The 18,972-nt window shown below is 40.9% G+C and overlaps 2 protein-coding genes across 2 annotated transcripts; both read right to left on the minus strand.

Annotated features, from left to right (window-relative positions):
* Positions 1–4,436: 4,436 nt before the first annotated feature.
* On the minus strand, positions 4,437–4,844 carry LOC140677470 (histone H4). Its single transcript, XM_072912075.1, has one exon. The coding sequence runs from the start codon at positions 4,831–4,833 to the stop codon at positions 4,522–4,524; it is 312 nt and encodes a 103-aa protein (XP_072768176.1). The 5' UTR covers positions 4,834–4,844; the 3' UTR covers positions 4,437–4,521.
* Positions 4,845–11,980: 7,136 nt separating this feature from the next.
* Positions 11,981–12,488, minus strand: LOC133574467 (histone H2A-like). The gene has a single exon (XM_061926623.1). It carries the CDS (start codon positions 12,473–12,475, stop codon positions 12,092–12,094), a length of 384 nt encoding a protein of 127 aa, XP_061782607.1. The 5' UTR covers positions 12,476–12,488; the 3' UTR covers positions 11,981–12,091.
* Between the last annotated feature and the right edge of the window lie 6,484 nt (positions 12,489–18,972).

The raw sequence follows: 18,972 nt of genomic DNA on the forward strand, positions 1-18,972 counted from the left end.
GATACAATGGACTCATACTATAATGAAAAGAAGTCATTGATTTCCAGAATATGTGTAATTTATTAATGCTGAAATTCTGACAACTGACGTTTCATTCCATGATAGCTTTTAATCCGGAAAATGTATGTGTGTGAGAGAGAATCAACAGCTGATACAATGGACTCATACTATAATGAAAGTCAATCATTGATTTCCAGAATATGTGTAATTTATTAATGCTGAAATTCTGACAACGATAGTTTACGCCATTTACGCAAGCGTTCTTCTTCGCCTCCTCTTTGGGCTTGCCATTTAACCATCAAACAAACGCCATGAGAACATCGCCCCCTGGAGTCACAAATTCTGATGGGTAACAGATTTCGGTACAACACCGGCATGGTCGCGGCGGAGCTCAACTGAACTGAGAAAGGAACGAATCAGTTCATGAAGTGATTCGGTTCAGTACGTTCACTCAAAAGATTTGTTCGTTCGAACGAATCGTTCGCGAACGACACAACATTAGTGCTGAGGGCTTGTGTCGTTCGCGAACTGACACACACCGAGATCTGCCGCTGGGGAATCTGTTACTGAATGACTCGTGATTCGCCGACCTGCACACAGAACTGCTGCTGCAGAAGTGATTCAGGTTCACGTACTGAACTGTGCTGACTGTGTCACTCACTGCCTGGTGTACTGCATGCACAGAGCTGTGTAGGGACTCGCGTTCACCCTATTTGCTGCTTCTCCCACGAATGTCTGCACTGTACTGTACTACGCACTAGTAGAATTCCCACCTTACTGATTCACGTGAGAAAGTGCACGCACATGCTCCATTGTAAGCAGGTTGAGTCACGTTTGTGTCCAAATAGCAAGATACACATTGACGCGGTCAAACTGCCATACCCTTTAAGAATCAATCCATCCATTTCCTACCGCTTGTCCCTTTCATCATTAATGATTAATCATGCAGAGTTAAGTCATCATACATTAGAGATGTGACATTCGCAAACAAATTGGGTTTTTTGACCAGCTCTTTTGAGTGAACAATGGTAGCCGTCCGTTTGGGAGCCCTATGTTATGCACATCCATCACTCGTCTGTCAACTAGAAAATGAGTCAGTCAAATGAGGTGTAGCGACGTTTCTAATGTTGTGTCGTTCACGAACGATTCGTTCGAACGAACGAATCTTTTGAGTGAACGTACTGAACCGAATCACTTCATGAACTGATTCGTTCCTTTCTCAGTTCAGTTGAGCTCCGCCGCGACCATGCCGGTATGAGTGGAACTGGCGCATTCTGTGACGTCGGCGAACGACGCAGCCAGCTACTCATCATGGGGGCGGGGGAAGGGACTGAGCGAACGATTCGTTCACCGCGGATTAACGACATGAATCACTCTGTGAACGACAACGCTCTCGCTCTCTGCTCTGCTTGCCCCAATGCCGCGAGTGATTCTCCTCCCGTCGCGGGGATATGTTTCATGCCATTGGCATCCGTTCTCCATTCATTCTCCAAGCTAACGGCTAATGTTGACATGAAAACAAACACACACATTATCTCAACACATAAAGTTATGAGAGTAGAGGAGACAGAAAGAAAGTCAGTGCAGGGCAAGGCTGAGCAGCAGCGACGCGAGGGGGAGGGGCGGAGCGTAAAGTGTAGGGCAGGCTGTTTGAGAAGATTTAAAATAAAAATAATAACTAATGTATGTACATATACATAGGCTATTATTTATCTTGATTTTTATATTATTTAAGCTATTTATTTTCTTTTTTATTGCATATTTAAGTTGATATTTCCATTTTTATATTTTTAAATGTAAGCTACAGAAATTTTAGTTTTAATGTTGACTTTTCTGGCACTTGGTTTAATATTTGTTTAGTTTTATTTAAGGTAGCCTATTTATTTTCTTTTTGTTTGCACATTTAAGTTAATATTTTCTTTGTTATATTTTTAAACGTAGGCTACAGAACATTTAGTTTTTATGTTGGCATTTCTGGCTCTTAATTTATTTGTTTTATTTTGAAGGTATTTATTTTCTTTTTGTTTGCATATTTACAGAACTACTGCTGCAGAAGTGATTCGGTGATTCGCCGACCTGCACACAGAACTGCTGTTGCAGAAGTGATTCGGTGATTCGCCGACCTGCGCACACTGTACTGCAGTGCCGGCCCAAGCCTCCATGGGGCCCTAAGCAAAATTTGATTTTGGGGCCCTCTATTTCTGCCAATAATATATAAATAATATATCAACTCATTGCGGCTCTGGCAGTGTTGTTTACATTATCCTATTGTCAGCCTGGCATGTCTTTACAAATGACATGTCATTTATAAAGATATGGGGGTGGCCCCGTTAAGAACATAAATAATACCAATGAATGAACGAATGATGTCCAGAGTGCCACATATGGTTCCTAATCTTAAAATGTAGAAAACATTCAGCTACAAGAGTGGCCTGGGGTTGAACAGTCCAAGTGATAAAGCTTTGTATTTACAGTAAAAGTGTCATCTTGTCTCATCAGTCTTGTACATACCGTATTTTCCGCACTATAAGGCGCACCTAAAAACCACACATTTTCTCAAAAGCTGACAGTGCGCCTTATAACCCGGTGCGCTTTATTACGATTCATTTTCATAAAGTTTCGATCTCGCAACTTCGGTAAACAGCCGCCATCTTTTTTCTCGGTAGAACAGGAAGCGCTTCTTCTTCTACGCAAGCAACCGCCAAGGAAAGCACCCGCCCCCATAGAACAGGAAGCGCTTCTTCTTCTACTGTAAGCAACCACCCGCCCCCGGAAGAAGAAGAAAAAACGCGCGGATATCACCGTACGTTTCATTTCCTGTTTACATCTGTAAAGACCACAAAATGGCTCCTACTAAGCGATCCGGTTCATAAAAAGACGCAATCTCTCCATCCGCACACGGATTACTACCGTATTTCACAGCAACTGATATTCCTGTGAACCGCACTGTGGAACGGGAGCACGTACGGTGAATATTCGCACCACAGGGAATGAGAAGTCATCCTTCACTGTGGTTCTAGCTTGCCATGCTAACTTCCACCCATGGTGATATTCAAAAGGAAGACCTTGCCAAAAGAGACCTTTCCAGCCGGCGTCATCATAAAAGCTAACTCGAAGGGATGGATGGATGAAGAAAAGATGAGCGAGTGGTTAAGGGAAGTTTACGCGAAGAGGCCGGGTGGCTTTTTTCACACAGCTCCGAAGGCGAACACACCTTCACTAAGACGGGCAGACAGCGCCGGACGACATATGCCAACATTTGCCAGTGGATCGTAAATGCCTGGGCAGATATTTCGGTCACAACTGTGGTCCGAGCTTTCCGGAAGGCAGGATTCACAGAACAACAGCGACACTGACTCCGATGACTTCGACGAGACGGAACCGGCCATTTTGGATACCACGCTTGCGCAACTTTTCAATTCGGACACCGAAGACGAAGAATTCGAAGGATTTACGAATGAAGAATAACTTCAGAAGGTGAGCGCTATGTTTATTTTGTGTGTTGTGACATTAACGTTCGAGCAACATTATGTTGCTATTGCTCTACACCATTTTGAATTTTACTATGTTTGTGATTGCACATTTGCGTACATTTTGGGACAGAGTTGTTAGAACGCTGGTTTTCAATATATTATTAAAGTTTGACTGAACTATCTGACTGTTTTTTTGACATTCCCTTTAGCGCAGCGTAGGCGCGGCTTATGATCCGGGGCGGCTTATTGGTGGACAAAGTTATGAAATATGTAATTCACTGAAGGTGCGGCTAATAATCCGGTGCGCCTTATAGTGCGGAAAATACGGTATTAGTCTTTAATTACTAGTTTATATTTTTAGTTAATTGTTCATATTTAATGTTTACTTTGTACAAAGAGAGCGCAGTCTACTGAAGTTAAATTCCATGTGTGTTAAACATAACTGGACAATAAAGCTGATTCTGATTCACTTTATTATTTTTGGTAACAAAAACCTGAAACAGCAATGTGCAAAAATGTTGACCTAAAATTGTGTTTTTGTACAATAATATATCTTTGATCATTTAGAAATCATCAGTCAGACTCGTACATGCAAAAAATAAAAAATATTTTTTTTTTGTTAATTGCTTTTGGGGGCCCCCTGGTGGCCGCGTGGCCCTAAGCAAGCGCATAGTACGCTTATGCCTTGGGCCGGCTCTGCTGTACTGTACTACGCACGCCCCCCCCCCCCCCTTTTTTGTGGGGGGGGGGGGGGGTGATTCGGTGAACGAATCTTTTGAACGAATCAATTTAAGGAACTGATTCTAGTGATTCAGTACAGTCAAAAGAACTGCCAATCCCATCACTAGACGTTTCAGTATCTTAAAATGGTCTTGGTTTTATTTGTATTAGTTTGGATTCTTTGTTATACATGTTTGCACATTTGACTGTTATGAGAGCTGAGGTACAAACTACAAATCGGAATCATAATTTAGGACAGGTACCCTTAGTGGTGTGGGTGGCCCTTAAAAGGACCTTTGATTTCAAAGTATTTGACAGAGTGACCGATTTATCCTCCAAAACCGTACAGGGTACGTCCCTGTCGCTTGAGGGCATAGACCACATCCATGGCGGTCACAGTCTTTCTCTTTGCATGCTCCGTGTAGGTGACAGCGTCACGAATGACGTTCTCCAAGAAGACCTTCAACACACCGCGAGTCTCTTCATAGATCAGGCCGGAGATTCGCTTGACTCCGCCGCGGCGAGCCAGGCGACGGATTGCTGGTTTGGTGATACCCTGGATGTTATCACGGAGGACTTTGCGGTGCCTCTTGGCGCCGCCTTTACCGAGTCCCTTTCCTCCTTTGCCTCTTCCAGACATGTTGTATAACTGATGCGTGCAGAGTGTAGTGATAACTGTGTCCTCTGAGCAGCCGTTTTAATACATAACTGCGGACCTGAGAGAGGACTGCTGCAGTCATCTGGGTTGGCCAGTCATTCAGTGAGCAGCACCCCTCCCCCATAACTTCAACGTGAAGGAATTACATTCTTTATTTTGCATTGTTTTATCACATTTGATTGAAATGGAGCAATTACTCGTGCAAATTGCAAGAAAATGGTGCAATGTAAGTGTATATGATTTTATTACATCAAATTACCATGAAAAGTGTTTGCATTTCATATTCACTTTATTTGCTGGCTTTTTGAAGTACCTACCGTATTTTCCGCACTATAAGGCGCACCGGATTATTAGCCGCACCTTCTATGAATTACATATTTCATAATTTTGTCCACCAATAAGCCGCCCCGGACTATAAGCCGCGCCTACGCTGCGCTAAAGTGAATGTCAAAAAAACGCTGCGCTAAAGTGAATGTCAAAAAAACAGTCAGATAGTTCAGTCAAACTTTAATAATATATTGAAAACCAGCGTTCTAACAACTCTGTCCCAAAATGTACGCAAATGTGCAATCACAAACATAGTAAAATTCAAAATGGTGTAGAGCAATAAATAGCAACATAATGTTGCTCGAACGTTAATGTCACAACACACAAAATAAACATAGCGCTCACCTTCTGAAGTTATTCTTCATTCGTAAATCCTTCGAATTCTTCGTCTTCGGTGTCCGAATTGAAAAGTTGCGCAAGCGTGGGATCCAAAAATGGCCGGCTCCGCCTCGTCGAAGTCATCGGATTCAGTGTCGCTGTTGTTGTGCAGCAGTTCTGTGAATCCTGCCTTCCGGAAAGCTCGGACCACAGTTGTGACCGAAACTATCTGCCCAGGCATTTACGATCCACTGGCAGATGTTGGCGTATGTCGACCGGCGCTATCTGCCCGTCTTAGTGAAGGTGTGTTCGCCTTCGGAGCTGTGTGAAAAAAGCCACCCGGCCTCTTCGCGTAAACTTCCCTTAACCACTCGCTCATCTTTTCTTCATCCATCCATCCCTTCGAGTTAGCTTTTATGATGACGCCGGCTGGAAAGGTCTCTTTTGGCAAGGTCTTCCTTTTGAATATCACCATGGGTGGAAGTTAGCATGGCAAGCTAGAACCACAGTGAAGGATGACTTCTCATTCCCTGTGGTGCGAATATTCACCGTACGTGCTCCCGTTCCACAGTGCGGTTCACAGGAATATCAGCTGTGAAATACGGTAGTAATCCGTGTGCGGATGGAGAGATTGCGTCTTTTTATGAACCGGATCGCTTAGTAGGAGCCATTTTGTGGTCTTTACAGATGTAAACAGGAAATGAAACGTACGGTGATATCCGCGCGTTTTTTCTTCTTCTTCCGGGGGCGGGTGAAGCGCTTCCTGTTCTATGGGGGCGGGTGCTTTCCTTGGCGGTTGCTTGCGTAGAAGAAGAAGCGCTTCCTGTTCTACCGGGAAAAAAGATGGCGGCTGTTTACCGAAGTTGCGAGATCGAAACTTTATGAAAATGAATCGTAATAAAGCGCACCGGGTTATAAGGCGCACTGTCAGCTTTTGAGAAAAATTGTGGTTTTTAGGTGCGCCTTATAGTGCGGAAAATACGGTACTTGGTAGTTTAAATGCAAACCAAACTACGGAGGAATTTTAACCTATTCTCGATTTTTGGAATACATGTACACGTTCCCATTGAGCATAATAGACTCGAATTAAGACACACTAAATTCTGCATATAATTGTGTATTAAACATTTTGGCAAATGTCGACAAAAAGAGATGAATAAAATCCTGGCCTGAAGTGTTTTATGACATGCTTGTTAGAATAATGAAACTTTGGCATGTATACAGCCAATGATGTAGCTTTAATAAAATGTTTTTAATAAGACAAAACTCTCTCCTATATCAATGATTTTGCAAAAATTACATATCTTTTGATATTGATCCCGCCATCAGTGTGTGAATAAGTATGTGTGAATGGGTGAATGTGGAATCAGTGTCAAAGCGCTTTGAGTTCCTTAAAAAGGTAGAAAAGCACTATACAAGTACAAGCCATTTACCATTGCTTCTTTCTCATAAGGCATTTTTTTATGACAAAACTACACAGCATTTCATGTTAAAAACAAAATATATAATCAGAGGGGAAAAAACAAAATCCTCCAATATCTGCACACTATACACTTACTTATACACTAAGTCAAGACATTGCAATTGTACATTATATCATACTCATTGATTTGGGTACAGACAGCATGCTTACATGTAATTAAAATATATATTTTGAACTATATTTTGTAATGCCATTGTGGTACAGAATCATCCAAATATGTCTTATTTGTGTTCAATGCTAAACCACTTCATCTAGTACAGTGGTTCTTAACCTGGGTTCGATCGAACCTTATGGGTTTGGTGAGTCGGGCTCAGGGGTTCGGCGGAGGTCAAAACGCACTTGACTCATTGTGTAAATAAAAACTTCTCCCTATCGGCGTATTACGGATACGGCAACAGCAGTAGTCAGACTGATTTGCAGGTGTGTATTTTGTTGTGAGTTTATGCACTGTGTTGGTTTTGTTGTTTGAACAAAGTGATGTTCATGCACGGTTCATTTTGTGCACCAGTACCGTATTTTCCGCACTATAAGGCGCACCTAAAAACCACAATTTTTCTCAAAAGCTGACAGTGCGCCTAATAACCCGGTGCGCTTTATTACGATTCATTTTCATAAAGTTTCGGTCTCGCAACTTCGGTAAACAGCCGCCATCTTTTTTCCCGGTAGAACAGGAAGCGCTTCTTCTTCTACGCAAGCAACCGCCAAGGAAAGCACCCGCCCCCATAGAACAGGAAGCGCTTCACCCGCCCCCATAGAACAGGAAGCGCTTCACCCGCCCCCGGAAGAAGAAGAAAAAACGCGCGGATATCACCGTACGTTTCATTTCCTGTTTACATCTGTAAAGACCACAAAATGGCTCCTACAAAGGACAAGGATCCGGTTCATAAAAAGACGCAATCTCTCCATCCGCACACGGATTACTACCGTATTTCACAGCAACTGATATTCCTGTGAACTGCACTGTGGAACGGGAGCACGTACGGTGAATATTCGCACCACAGGGAATGAGGAGTCATCCTTCACTGTGGTTCTAGCTTGCCATGCTAACTTCCACCCATCCAAAAGAGACCTTTCCAGCCGGCGTCATCATAAAAGCTAACTCGAAGGGATGGATGGATGAAGAAAAGATGAGCGAGTGGTTAAGGGAAGTTTACGCGAAGAGGCCGGGTGGCTTTTTTCACACAGCTCCGAAGGCGAACACACCTTCACTAAGACGGGCAGATAGCGCCGGTCGACATACGCCAACATCTGCCAGTGGATCGTAAATGCCTGGGCAGATAGTTTCGGTCACAACTGTGGTCCGAGCTTTCCGGAAGGCAGGATTCACAGAACTGCTGCACAACAACAGCGACACTGAATCCGATGACTTCGACGAGGCGGAGCCGGCCATTTTTGGATCCCACGCTTGCGCAACTTTTCAATTCGGACACCGAAGACGAAGAATTCGAAGGATTTACGAATGAAGAATAACTTCAGAAGGTGAGCGCTATGTTTATTTTGTGTGTTGTGACATTAACGTTCGAGCAACATTATGTTGCTATTTATTGCTCTACACCATTTTGAATTTTACTATGTTTGTGATTGCACATTTGCGTACATTTTGGGACAGAGTTGTTAGAACGCTGGTTTTCAATATATTATTAAAGTTTGACTGAACTATCTGACTGTTTTTTTGACATTCACTTTAGCGCAGCGTTTTTTTGACATTCACTTTAGCGCAGCGTAGGCGCGGCTTTTAGTCCGGGGCGGCTTATTGGTGGACAAAATTATGAAATATGTAATTCATAGAAGGTGCGGCTAATAATCCGGTGCGCCTTATAGTGCGGAAAATACGGTAATAAAACATGGTAACACTTTAGTATGGGGAACATATTCACCATTAATTAGTTGCTTATTAACATGCAAATTAGCTAAGTACTTATTAACTAGTCATTAATAAGTACTTATTAATGCCTTATTATAACCCTCTAACCCTGGCCCTAACCCTAACCAAATAACTCTAAATTAAGTCTTTGCTACTTAGAATATGTTCCCCATACTAAAGTGTTACCAAAAACATATAACTTTGTCTTGAATTTGAAAAAAAACATTTTATTTTTCACTAAAGAAGGGTTTGGTTGAATGCGCATTTGAAACTGGTGGGGTTCGGTACCTCCAACAAGGTTAAGAACCACTGCTCTAGAGCCAGATGTGGCTCTTTTGATGACTGCATCTGGCTCTCGGATAAATCTTAGCTGACATTGCTTAACACGATAAGTAATGAATAATTCAGCTGGTAATCAGTGTTAAAAATAACGTTCAAAATATAAAACATTCTCATGCATTTTAATCCATCCATCCGTTTCTACCGCACCTGTTCAAGAAGTCGCATTAATGGTAAGAAGTATTTTATTTATTATTAGTTAGCTTCAGAATAACAATGTTATTAAAAATAAGAGACTTATTATACTCTAAAAATGTTGGTCTTACTTAAAAATGCACGCATTTTGTTGTATTCGTGTTATAAAATATATGGCTCTCACGGAAATATACTTAATATTTGGCTTTCATAGCTCTCTCAGCCAAAAAAGGTTTCCGATACCTGAACTATATTTAGTTTTGCCATTGTTGTATGGAATCAATCAGATATGTCATATTTGTGTTCAATGCTAAACCACTTCATTTAGTATCTGTTTTACTTGATAGCAAGGTGTCAGTCTCTCACTGTCCTTTAGTAGAGACTTTTATAACAAGCCATCTAAACCAGGGTTAATGTGGCCTTTGCTTACTCCCAAATGTGTTAATTCAATTAATGCCAGTCAAACTAGGGATGTGCGTATCGATCCTGTGGTATCGATATATCGATACTCACACGCTACTCATTTGGCATCACTTTTCTGAAAAAAGTATCGATATAAACCAAAAAACGGCGTGTGGGGGGTGCAAGCATCACTTTCAGATGTTTTTGATTACTTACTTAACTTACTATATGCTGGGACACCCCTGTACCTGGCAGAGTATAGAGCTGGCCCAGTCACGTCACAGGAGACAGCGAATGAGCGTCGTCAACGTGCAACACACACACAGCCAGCCGACACCGATGCAGCCAGGCCAGGAGGTCAGCACGGCCACGGATGCGGGAGCCGGAGGAAAGGAAAAGCCAGAGACGCGATAATGGCAGACAAGAAAAGAAGCGTGCATGGTGTGGTGTTATTTTTCACCAGTCGACAAAGCCGCGGTGTGAACTGTGTGACAAACAAGTGCCACACAGCAGCAACACCAGCAATTTATTCAAACATATGAAGACCACACATCCCGAGAGCCACAGCGAGCTGGTAAAAAGACAGGCTCACGCTGCTGTGAAATAACCTGCACCGCCACCCGCAGCCCGGCAGAAGACCCTGCACGAAAGTCTGCAAAAAAGCAAAGTGTATCCAGGTAGCCTACAGACAGTTAGCGTCCGACCTTTGACAGTGTAGTGATAAAGTCTATAAATATTCCGATCACAATCTACTAATAACAGACACTTCAGGTGAAGGGGGAAATTATATCCAGTGTTGTCCAATTGTTGACTTAAAACAGGCATTGTTTTTTTTTAGTAATGTTTACTGAATATTTTTGTTTAAATTATCCTAAATTCAAATAATTTCCACACAGGGGAATTTACTGTTAGTTGAAAATTGCTTGAGTACAAGATAAGAAAGAGATAAAATCTGGAGATTCTTCATCTTTGTATTACAGTTTTATTTTTTTCCAAGAAAATCTTGAAATATATGATTGAATTGATTTTGGTTTTAATCTGTAACATGATTTCTTACATTTCGAAAACATTAGCCTATTTCATATTTCATTAATTGCTAATTATATCACAAACTTTAAAAAATAACTGCAGCTTCTTGCGATTCGGATTTGACAGTTAATTGGAAAACCCTAATATCTAATTAAATCCTTAATATCTTTTATAACAAATACATTTTATCTTCCCTATTGTGACATGAAAATGTTATTCTTTTCAGATGAGTCTCAAAGAGCACGTGAGATCACAACAAGCCTTGCCAAAATGATTGTGAAGGACTTGCAACCCATTTCAATAGTAGAGGACCAAGGTTTCCGGCATTTTATGAAGGTGGTAGATCCTCGATACCAGATCCCTAGTCGGAAATCCATGATGACAGGTGAAATTCCCAAACTGTACGAGCATGCACAAAAAACAGTAAAGGACTCCATGCAATCAGCAAGCAGTGTGGTTTTAACAACCGACATGTGGACTGCAAGAACCACTGAAGGTTATTTGACTCTGTCAGGACATTTTATTGACAAAGACTGGCAGATGCAGTCTTGCAATCTTGCAACAATCCATGTAGCTGTGCAGCACACAGCAGACAATATATCTGAACTCCTCAAAAAAACAACTGATGAATGGGGCATCACCAGTAAGGTTCATGCGGTTGTTACAGACAATGGAGCCAATATGGTCTCTGCTGTGCGTAAAACTTGTTGGAAACATATTCCTTGTCTTTCTCACACACTCAACCTCATTGTGAAGGACTCCATTAAGGCTGACACAAGTCCTAGTTTATTGTGATAGGGAAATTATTGACTTTGCTTCAGAGAAGTGTTATAAGTTTACTTCCACAAAGAGGTTTGAAATATAACATTATGAATAATTGTTTTTTTAAGGTTTTTCTACCAAGACTTTTTTTTTGAGAAGTAAGAAAAGTGAAAATGTGTATATTTTTGTTTATATTTAATTTATTTTTCATATTTATGTTATTTATTTTAATTTTACTTGTATTATATATTGACCATAATAAAAGTGGTATAAATGTTCTATATTTGTCTTGTGAGTTGTCTTAAATAATAACAATAGTAATAATATTTTTGAATGACAAAAATTGCCAATAAGAAATTAATGGTATCGGTATCGATGAAAATGCAAGAAAAAGTATCGGTATCGTATCGAATCCTAAAAGTGTGGTATTGCCCATCCCTAAGTCAAACTAAATCAGGCCTGGAGAAATTCTTACTAAGATACTGTTATCAAAATACTCTTCGATGGAAACAAGCTCATTACGGATAAGTGGGTGGCTCTTAAAAGAGCCGTTGTGGGGGTCTTCCTTGCAGGCAACAGTCTTACTTCTTGGCAGCCTTCTCGGTCTTCTTTGGCAGAAGGACAGCCTGGATGTTGGGTAGGACACCGCCCTGTGCAATAGTCACTCCGCCAAGGAGTTTGTTGAGCTCCTCGTCGTTGCGGACGGCGAGCTGCAAATGGCGGGGGATGATCCTTGTTTTCTTATTGTCGCGAGCTGCGTTGCCGGCTAACTCCAAGATTTCAGCAGTCAAGTACTCGAGCACTGCCGCCAGGTAGACAGGAGCGCCGGCACCGATACGCTCGCCGTAGTTGCCTTTGCGGAGCAGCCTGTGGACACGACCCACCGGGAACTGTAGCCCGGCCCGGGATGATCGGGTCTTAGCCTTGACTCTAGCCTTGCCGCCGGTTTTGCCGCGTCCAGACATGATTCAATTGAGAGATAAGTGACTCGATGACTATCGAACGAGGGAACAGACACTATATACGCAAGACTGCTGCTCAGTGATTGGTTAGCTGAAGCGGGAAAAGGTTCGGCCAATCAGAAAATGGCTACTCCAACGGCACATAAAACAAATGTGCATATCAGTGGTGGGGGTTAAACTATGGAATTTGCTTTACAATGAGATAAAAGATTGTAAAAATATATTCCAATTGAAAAAAATATATATAAAGACAGAACAATAAGATCATATGGACAGCCATAAGTGTTTACATTTTGCTTTACATTTATTATTTTATTTATGTTTTGCCTGGTTTTGTATTTGTTTTGTATCATCCCATGAGGCGTATATTACTTTTATTTTTTTTGTTCGGTTTGTACTTCATGAAGTTTTGCACTTGTTGTGTTTTTTTGTATGTTTTTTTGTTTGTTTTCGTTTTATTTGGATGTGATTGTTGGTTTATATATATATATATATATATATATATATATATACATTATATATATATATATATATATATATATATATATATATATATATATATATATATATATATATATATATATATATCTATATCATTAAGTAAGACTACGTATTATTTTGAAGGGGGCAGGAAAATATAAGATTTTTCTTCATCCTGCTCCTTCTCAGGCATTGGTGTGTACATGTATAATTGAACAATTGTGGTATAGTTGTCTATCGATCAAAGATGCACATCAATGAAGGCGATAAATAAAAATGAATGAATGGAAAAAAACATGACGTCAAACCATTAGTACTCAAAGTAGTTTGGAAATAATCATTTATGCTTTACCATAACATTACAAATGATGGTGATACCCTGGATGTTGTCACGGAGAACTTTGCATGATAAAAATATGTACTTGCTCAATACTAAAAGCCAGAAATGTATTGTCATGATATTAAACAATATACTTTTTGAATAAGTCTTTTTATTGTCATTCTATAAAACCAATATGCTCTGTATAATAAAAAAAACAACTATTCAATAGTGATTTTTATGTTTTAATTCGACACATATGCAATATGTTGTTGACTGGGAGGACCACTCAAAGAAGAATCAATTAGTTCCCTTGATTGCCTTACCTTCTTAAATGATGTCATATATACCCCCACTGATCATTGTACTCAATCTTACTTAGGGTACGATAAATACTAGCTGATGAGAATGATATGTTCCATGTTTTTCTGTTTATTTTCACAAATGTGTTAATCATACGGTTACTATTGGCGGATCCGGTACCGGTCCGTGACGCATTTGCTACCGGGTCGCAGAGAAACATTTAATATTTTGTAAATGACTGCATTTTCTCCGACTTCACTTTCACCTATCACATTAGACCAGGGGTCGGCAACCCAAAATGTTGAAAGAGCCATATTGGACCAAAAAACAAATCTGTCTCGAGCCGCAAAAAATTAAAAGCCTCATATTAGCCCTTATAATGAAGGCAATGTTAACTATATTAGCCTACTATCAAAATGACTAAGTATGCTACAAATACATATTAAACATTCATGATTAAATGTTTATTTTCCCTGGAACGAATGACGCACCACGTGACAACTCTGCTGTACGATGGTGCTTTAAGTTCAACTTCCACTACAATATTAATCTGTTATGTTTCATTGCGTTGATTAAATTATAGAAATCCAATAAATAAATCAGATTTTTGATGTCATTTTTATTTAGAGGATTGGAAAAAACCTGTGATGAGGTGGCGACTTGTCCAGGGTGTACCCCGCCTTCCGCCCGATTGTAGCTGAGATAGGCTCCAGCGCCCCCCGCGACCCCAAAGGGAATAAGCGGTAGAAAATGGATGGATGAATGGATGGATTGGAAAAAACAACAACAAAATGGAATGTGCATAATAGGGTTCATAACAGCGCTGTCTGTTCAATATCGATCACATCACATGACTCATCACAGGCAATTGAGAATGCCGGGTCTGCATTAATGGAACTAATTAATTAATTAGAATGTTTGCCCTCTTACAGAAACTATATAAAAAAATTAAAAAAAATCCCCCCCATCTTTTTCCATTTTCACACATGGTTGAAAAAGCCTAGGGAGCCACTAAAACGGCACTAAAGAGCCGCAAGCGGCTCCAGAGCCCCCGGTTGCCGACCCCCGCACTGGAGACACCTGTTCGCTGTCATTTCCAAAGCTCAACAAAACTGCCTTGCTGGATTTAAACACACTATAAGAGGAATTACTGTATGTTTGAACGTAAACGTGCTATTTTTACTCAACATTAATAAAATTACATCAAAATGGGTTTTGCGACACTCCCGCCAGCGACAATGACAGTCAGCTGTTTTGGATATGATCGCTGGGGGGAACCACCAACTTTGACATGTGTCATAAGAAAGGTGCAACATTATCTCATGTTTTTAGTCCTTATTTAACGATAAATCATGAATCACAATCTATTCAGTGGCCTAGTGGTTAGAGCAGACCTGGGCATTCTGCGGCCGCGGGCCACATCCGGCTCTTTGTGCGTCCCTGTCCGGCCCGTGTGAGGCCAATCATAAATTACAAAATAAATTTAAAAAAGTATCTATGTCGAGTGTGCAATACAACGGTGCTGCTTTTGTTTTGTAAAGCATTATTTGTATTATTTCTGTGTGGACGTATGCACGTGCGTGATTGTGAGTGAATGTGAACAGCTGCAATCACAAATTACAAAATAAAGTTGAAAAAACATCTATGTCGTGCGCGCAATACAACTGTGCTGCTTTTATTTTGAAAAGTGTTATTTATGGGCGTATGTCCGTGTGTAACCTGTGAGTGAAGGTGCACAGCGGCAAGTGATGCACGGTTACTCCCGAGACGCTAAAAAGAGAAAAGTTGATGACGAATGCCGTGTTTTCAACAAGACATGGACTGCCAAGCAACGTTCCCTCTAAGGTGCGCGCCTGCGCAATTGCGCACTACTCAAGCGTCCTCTGCGCACAGCAAATATATGCCGCGCACCAAATCAAACAAATTCTAAACAAAATAAACACATTTATTCTGTGTAATTTTGCAATGCAACTCTGAGTGACAGTGACAACAAGCGTTCAATTGAACTCCGTTCAATTATTGTAACGTCCATCGAGGTGCTTCGAGGACAGGAATTGTATCGATCACTTTATTGAGCAAAACTGTTTATATTTGGCCATAACCACACCAAAAACATGAGTAAAAAACTTCTATCTGGAAAAACTAGTCATTTTCTGCCGTACAAACCAGGCCAAAACCAACTTGTCATCTGTCACCAACACGCATAGCACTAAGCTACTCGTGCGTTTATGGCCACACAAAAAGTCGGACAACTCAAACACCACACAAAGTTACACTATGATTCCTCAGTCATATGTGTATTTATTCTACTGTCATTTATTATTAATGTTAATTTATTTATATTAATCATAGAATGCTGTTACTAGAGAAAGTTACAGGAATGCACACTTCATCCTATGCTTACATTTCATTGTGCAACATGAGGATATTTAAGGGGAACTAAATGTGATCTCTGAAAGGGGTACAAATGATTTCCAAAGCAGTGCTTTTTGTATAAAGTTAAGTTAGGTTAAATGAAAATATTATTATTATTATTAATTATTATTATTATTATTATTATTATTATTTATCTTACGGTATACATCAAAAATAATATTGAGCAAAATTAAATTGAAATATTGTCGATGTGGCCCTCCAGCAGTGTTTGGGTTGCTCATGCGGCCCCCGGTAAAAATTAATTGCCCACCCCTGGGTTAGTCCGCCCTGAGATCGATAGGTTGTGAGTTCAAACCCCACCCCGAGTCATACCAAAGACTATAAAAATGGGACCCATTACCTCCCTGCTTGACACTCAGCATCAAAGGTTGGAATTGGGGGTTAAATCAACAAAAATTATTCCCGGGTGCGGCACCGCTGCTGCCCACTGCTCCCCTCCCCTCCCAGGGGGTGAACAAGGGGATAGGTCAAATGCAGAGGACACATTTCACCACACATAGTGTGTGTGTGAGATAATCATTGGTACTTTAACTTAGGTGTGTTTCTTCCATTTTTGTAGATGGAGCCGGGCGCGACCGTGCACACGCGTAAAAAGCGACCAAGCAACTAAAAAAAACCTGATATAGCGTCCTCCTTGTAGTGTGTACTGATATATATACACTTCATTGCACATGTACTATATCCATTATTAGGTGCTTTGCAGCAGCACATGAACGTCTGTGCGCTTTATTTAGGCACTTTGAACATGCAAAAGGGTTTCCTTGGCTCGTTAGTGCGTGTTGATTTTAGAAATAACGTACACTTCACTGTACATGCAATATATCACCCTATTGCTAAACATGTTAGAATTCTATGAGTTTTGGGTTTCAGCAGCAGAGGCGTGCGTATGCACACTTTTAAACACAGAAAAAAAAGATACACAATGTGCCCAGGGCTCTGTGTAGGTGCAGGCTGGTTCTAAAGATGATGTACATGTCATTGTACGTCGAGTATATCAAAATAAACAAAGGGGTTGTAATGCCGCTAAGTCGGGTGTTGCTGCTTTTTTCAGGCGATTGGACAAAATGTACATGACAGCAAGTGTATGCGTTTGTGTGTAGATCAGTGGTTCTTAACCTTGTTGGAGGTACCGAACCCCACCAGTTTCATATGCGCATTCACCGAACCCTTCTTTAGTGAAAAATAAAATGTTTGTTTTTTTCAAATTCAAGACAAAGTTATATGTTTTTGGGAACACTTTAGTATGGGGAACATATTCTGAGTAACAAAAACTTAATTTAGAGTTATTTGGACACTAGGGGAACATATTCTAAGTAATAAAGACTTAATTTAGAGTTATTTGGTTAGGGTCAGGGTTAGAGGGTTCGGGTTATAATAAGGCCAAGCCATTAATAAGTACTTAATAATGACTAGTTAAGAGCCAATATGTTACTAATTTGCATGTTAATAAGCAATTATCTAATGGTGAATATGTTCCCCATACTAAAGTGTTACCATGTTGTTTTACTGGTGCACAAAATGATCCATGCATGAACATGACCTTGTTCAAAGAAAAAAACCAACACAGTGCATAAACTCACAACAAATTACACACCTGCAAACCAGTCAGCTGTTGCCGTATCCGTAATACGCCGATAGGGAGAAGTTTGTATTTACACGATGAGTCGGGTGTGTTTTGACCTCCGCCGAACCCCTGAGCCCGACTCACCGAACCCCTAGGGTTCGATCAAACCCAGGTTAAGAACCACTGGTGTAGACAGACCGTTTTAAAACTACACTTGTGTGGATGGAGATTATTTTAACCCCAAATATGTGTTTTTGGAAACTCTGTGTTCGTGTGGACATGGCCTTAGAGCAGTGGTTCTTAACCTGGGTTCGATCGAACCCTAGGGGTTCGGTGAGTCGGGCTCAGGGGTTCGGCGGAGGTCAAAACACACCCGACTCATCGTGTAAATAAAAACTTCTCCCTATCGGCGTATTACGGATACGGCAACAGCAGAAGTCACACTGATTTGCAGGTGTGTAATTTGTTGTGAGTTTATGCACTGTGTTGGTTTTGTTCTTTGAATGGTTCATTTTGTGCACCAGTAAAAAAACATGGTAACACTTTAGTATGGGGAACATATTCACCATTAATTAGTTGCTTATTAACATGCAAATTAGTAACATATTGGCTCTTAACTAATCATTATAAAGTACTTACTAATGCCTTATTCGGCTTGGCCTTATTATAACCCTAACCCTGGCTCTAACCCTAACCAAATAACTCTAAATTAAGTCTTTTTTACTTAGAATATGTTCCCCATACTAAAGTGTTACCAAAAACATAACTCTGTCTATAACATTTTATTTTTCACTAAAGGGTTTGGTGAATGCACATATGAAACTGGTGGGGTTCGGTACCTCCAACAAGGTTAAGAACCACTGCCTTATAATGTTGTATCGTTCGCGAACGATTCGTTCGAACGAACAAATCTTTTGAGTGAACGTAGTGAACTGAATCACTTCATGAACTGATTCGTTCCTTTCTCAGTTCAGTTGAGCTCCGCCGCGACCATATGTATATGAGTGGAACTGGCGCATTCTGTGACGTCGGCGAACGACGCAGCCAGCTACTCATCATGGGGGCGGGGAGAGGGACTGAGCGAACGATTCGTTCACCGCGGATTAACGACATGAATCACTCAGTGAACGACAACGCTCTCGCTCTCTGCTCTGCTTGCCCCAATGCCGCGAGTGATTCTCCTCCCGTCGCGGGGATATGTTTCATGCCATTGGCATCCGTTCTCCATTCATTCTCCAAGCTAACGGCTAATGTTGACTCAAGTCACATGAAAACAAACACACACATTATCTCAACACATAAAGTTATGAGAGTAGAGGAGACAGAAAGAAAGTCAGTGCAGGGCAAGGCTGAGCAGCAGCGACGCGAGGGGGAGGGGCGGGCGTAAAGTGTAGGGCA

The sequence above is a fragment of the Nerophis lumbriciformis genome, linkage group LG32 (assembly GCF_033978685.3).
Source record: "Nerophis lumbriciformis linkage group LG32, RoL_Nlum_v2.1, whole genome shotgun sequence".
NCBI lineage: Eukaryota > Metazoa > Chordata > Actinopteri > Syngnathiformes > Syngnathidae > Nerophis > Nerophis lumbriciformis.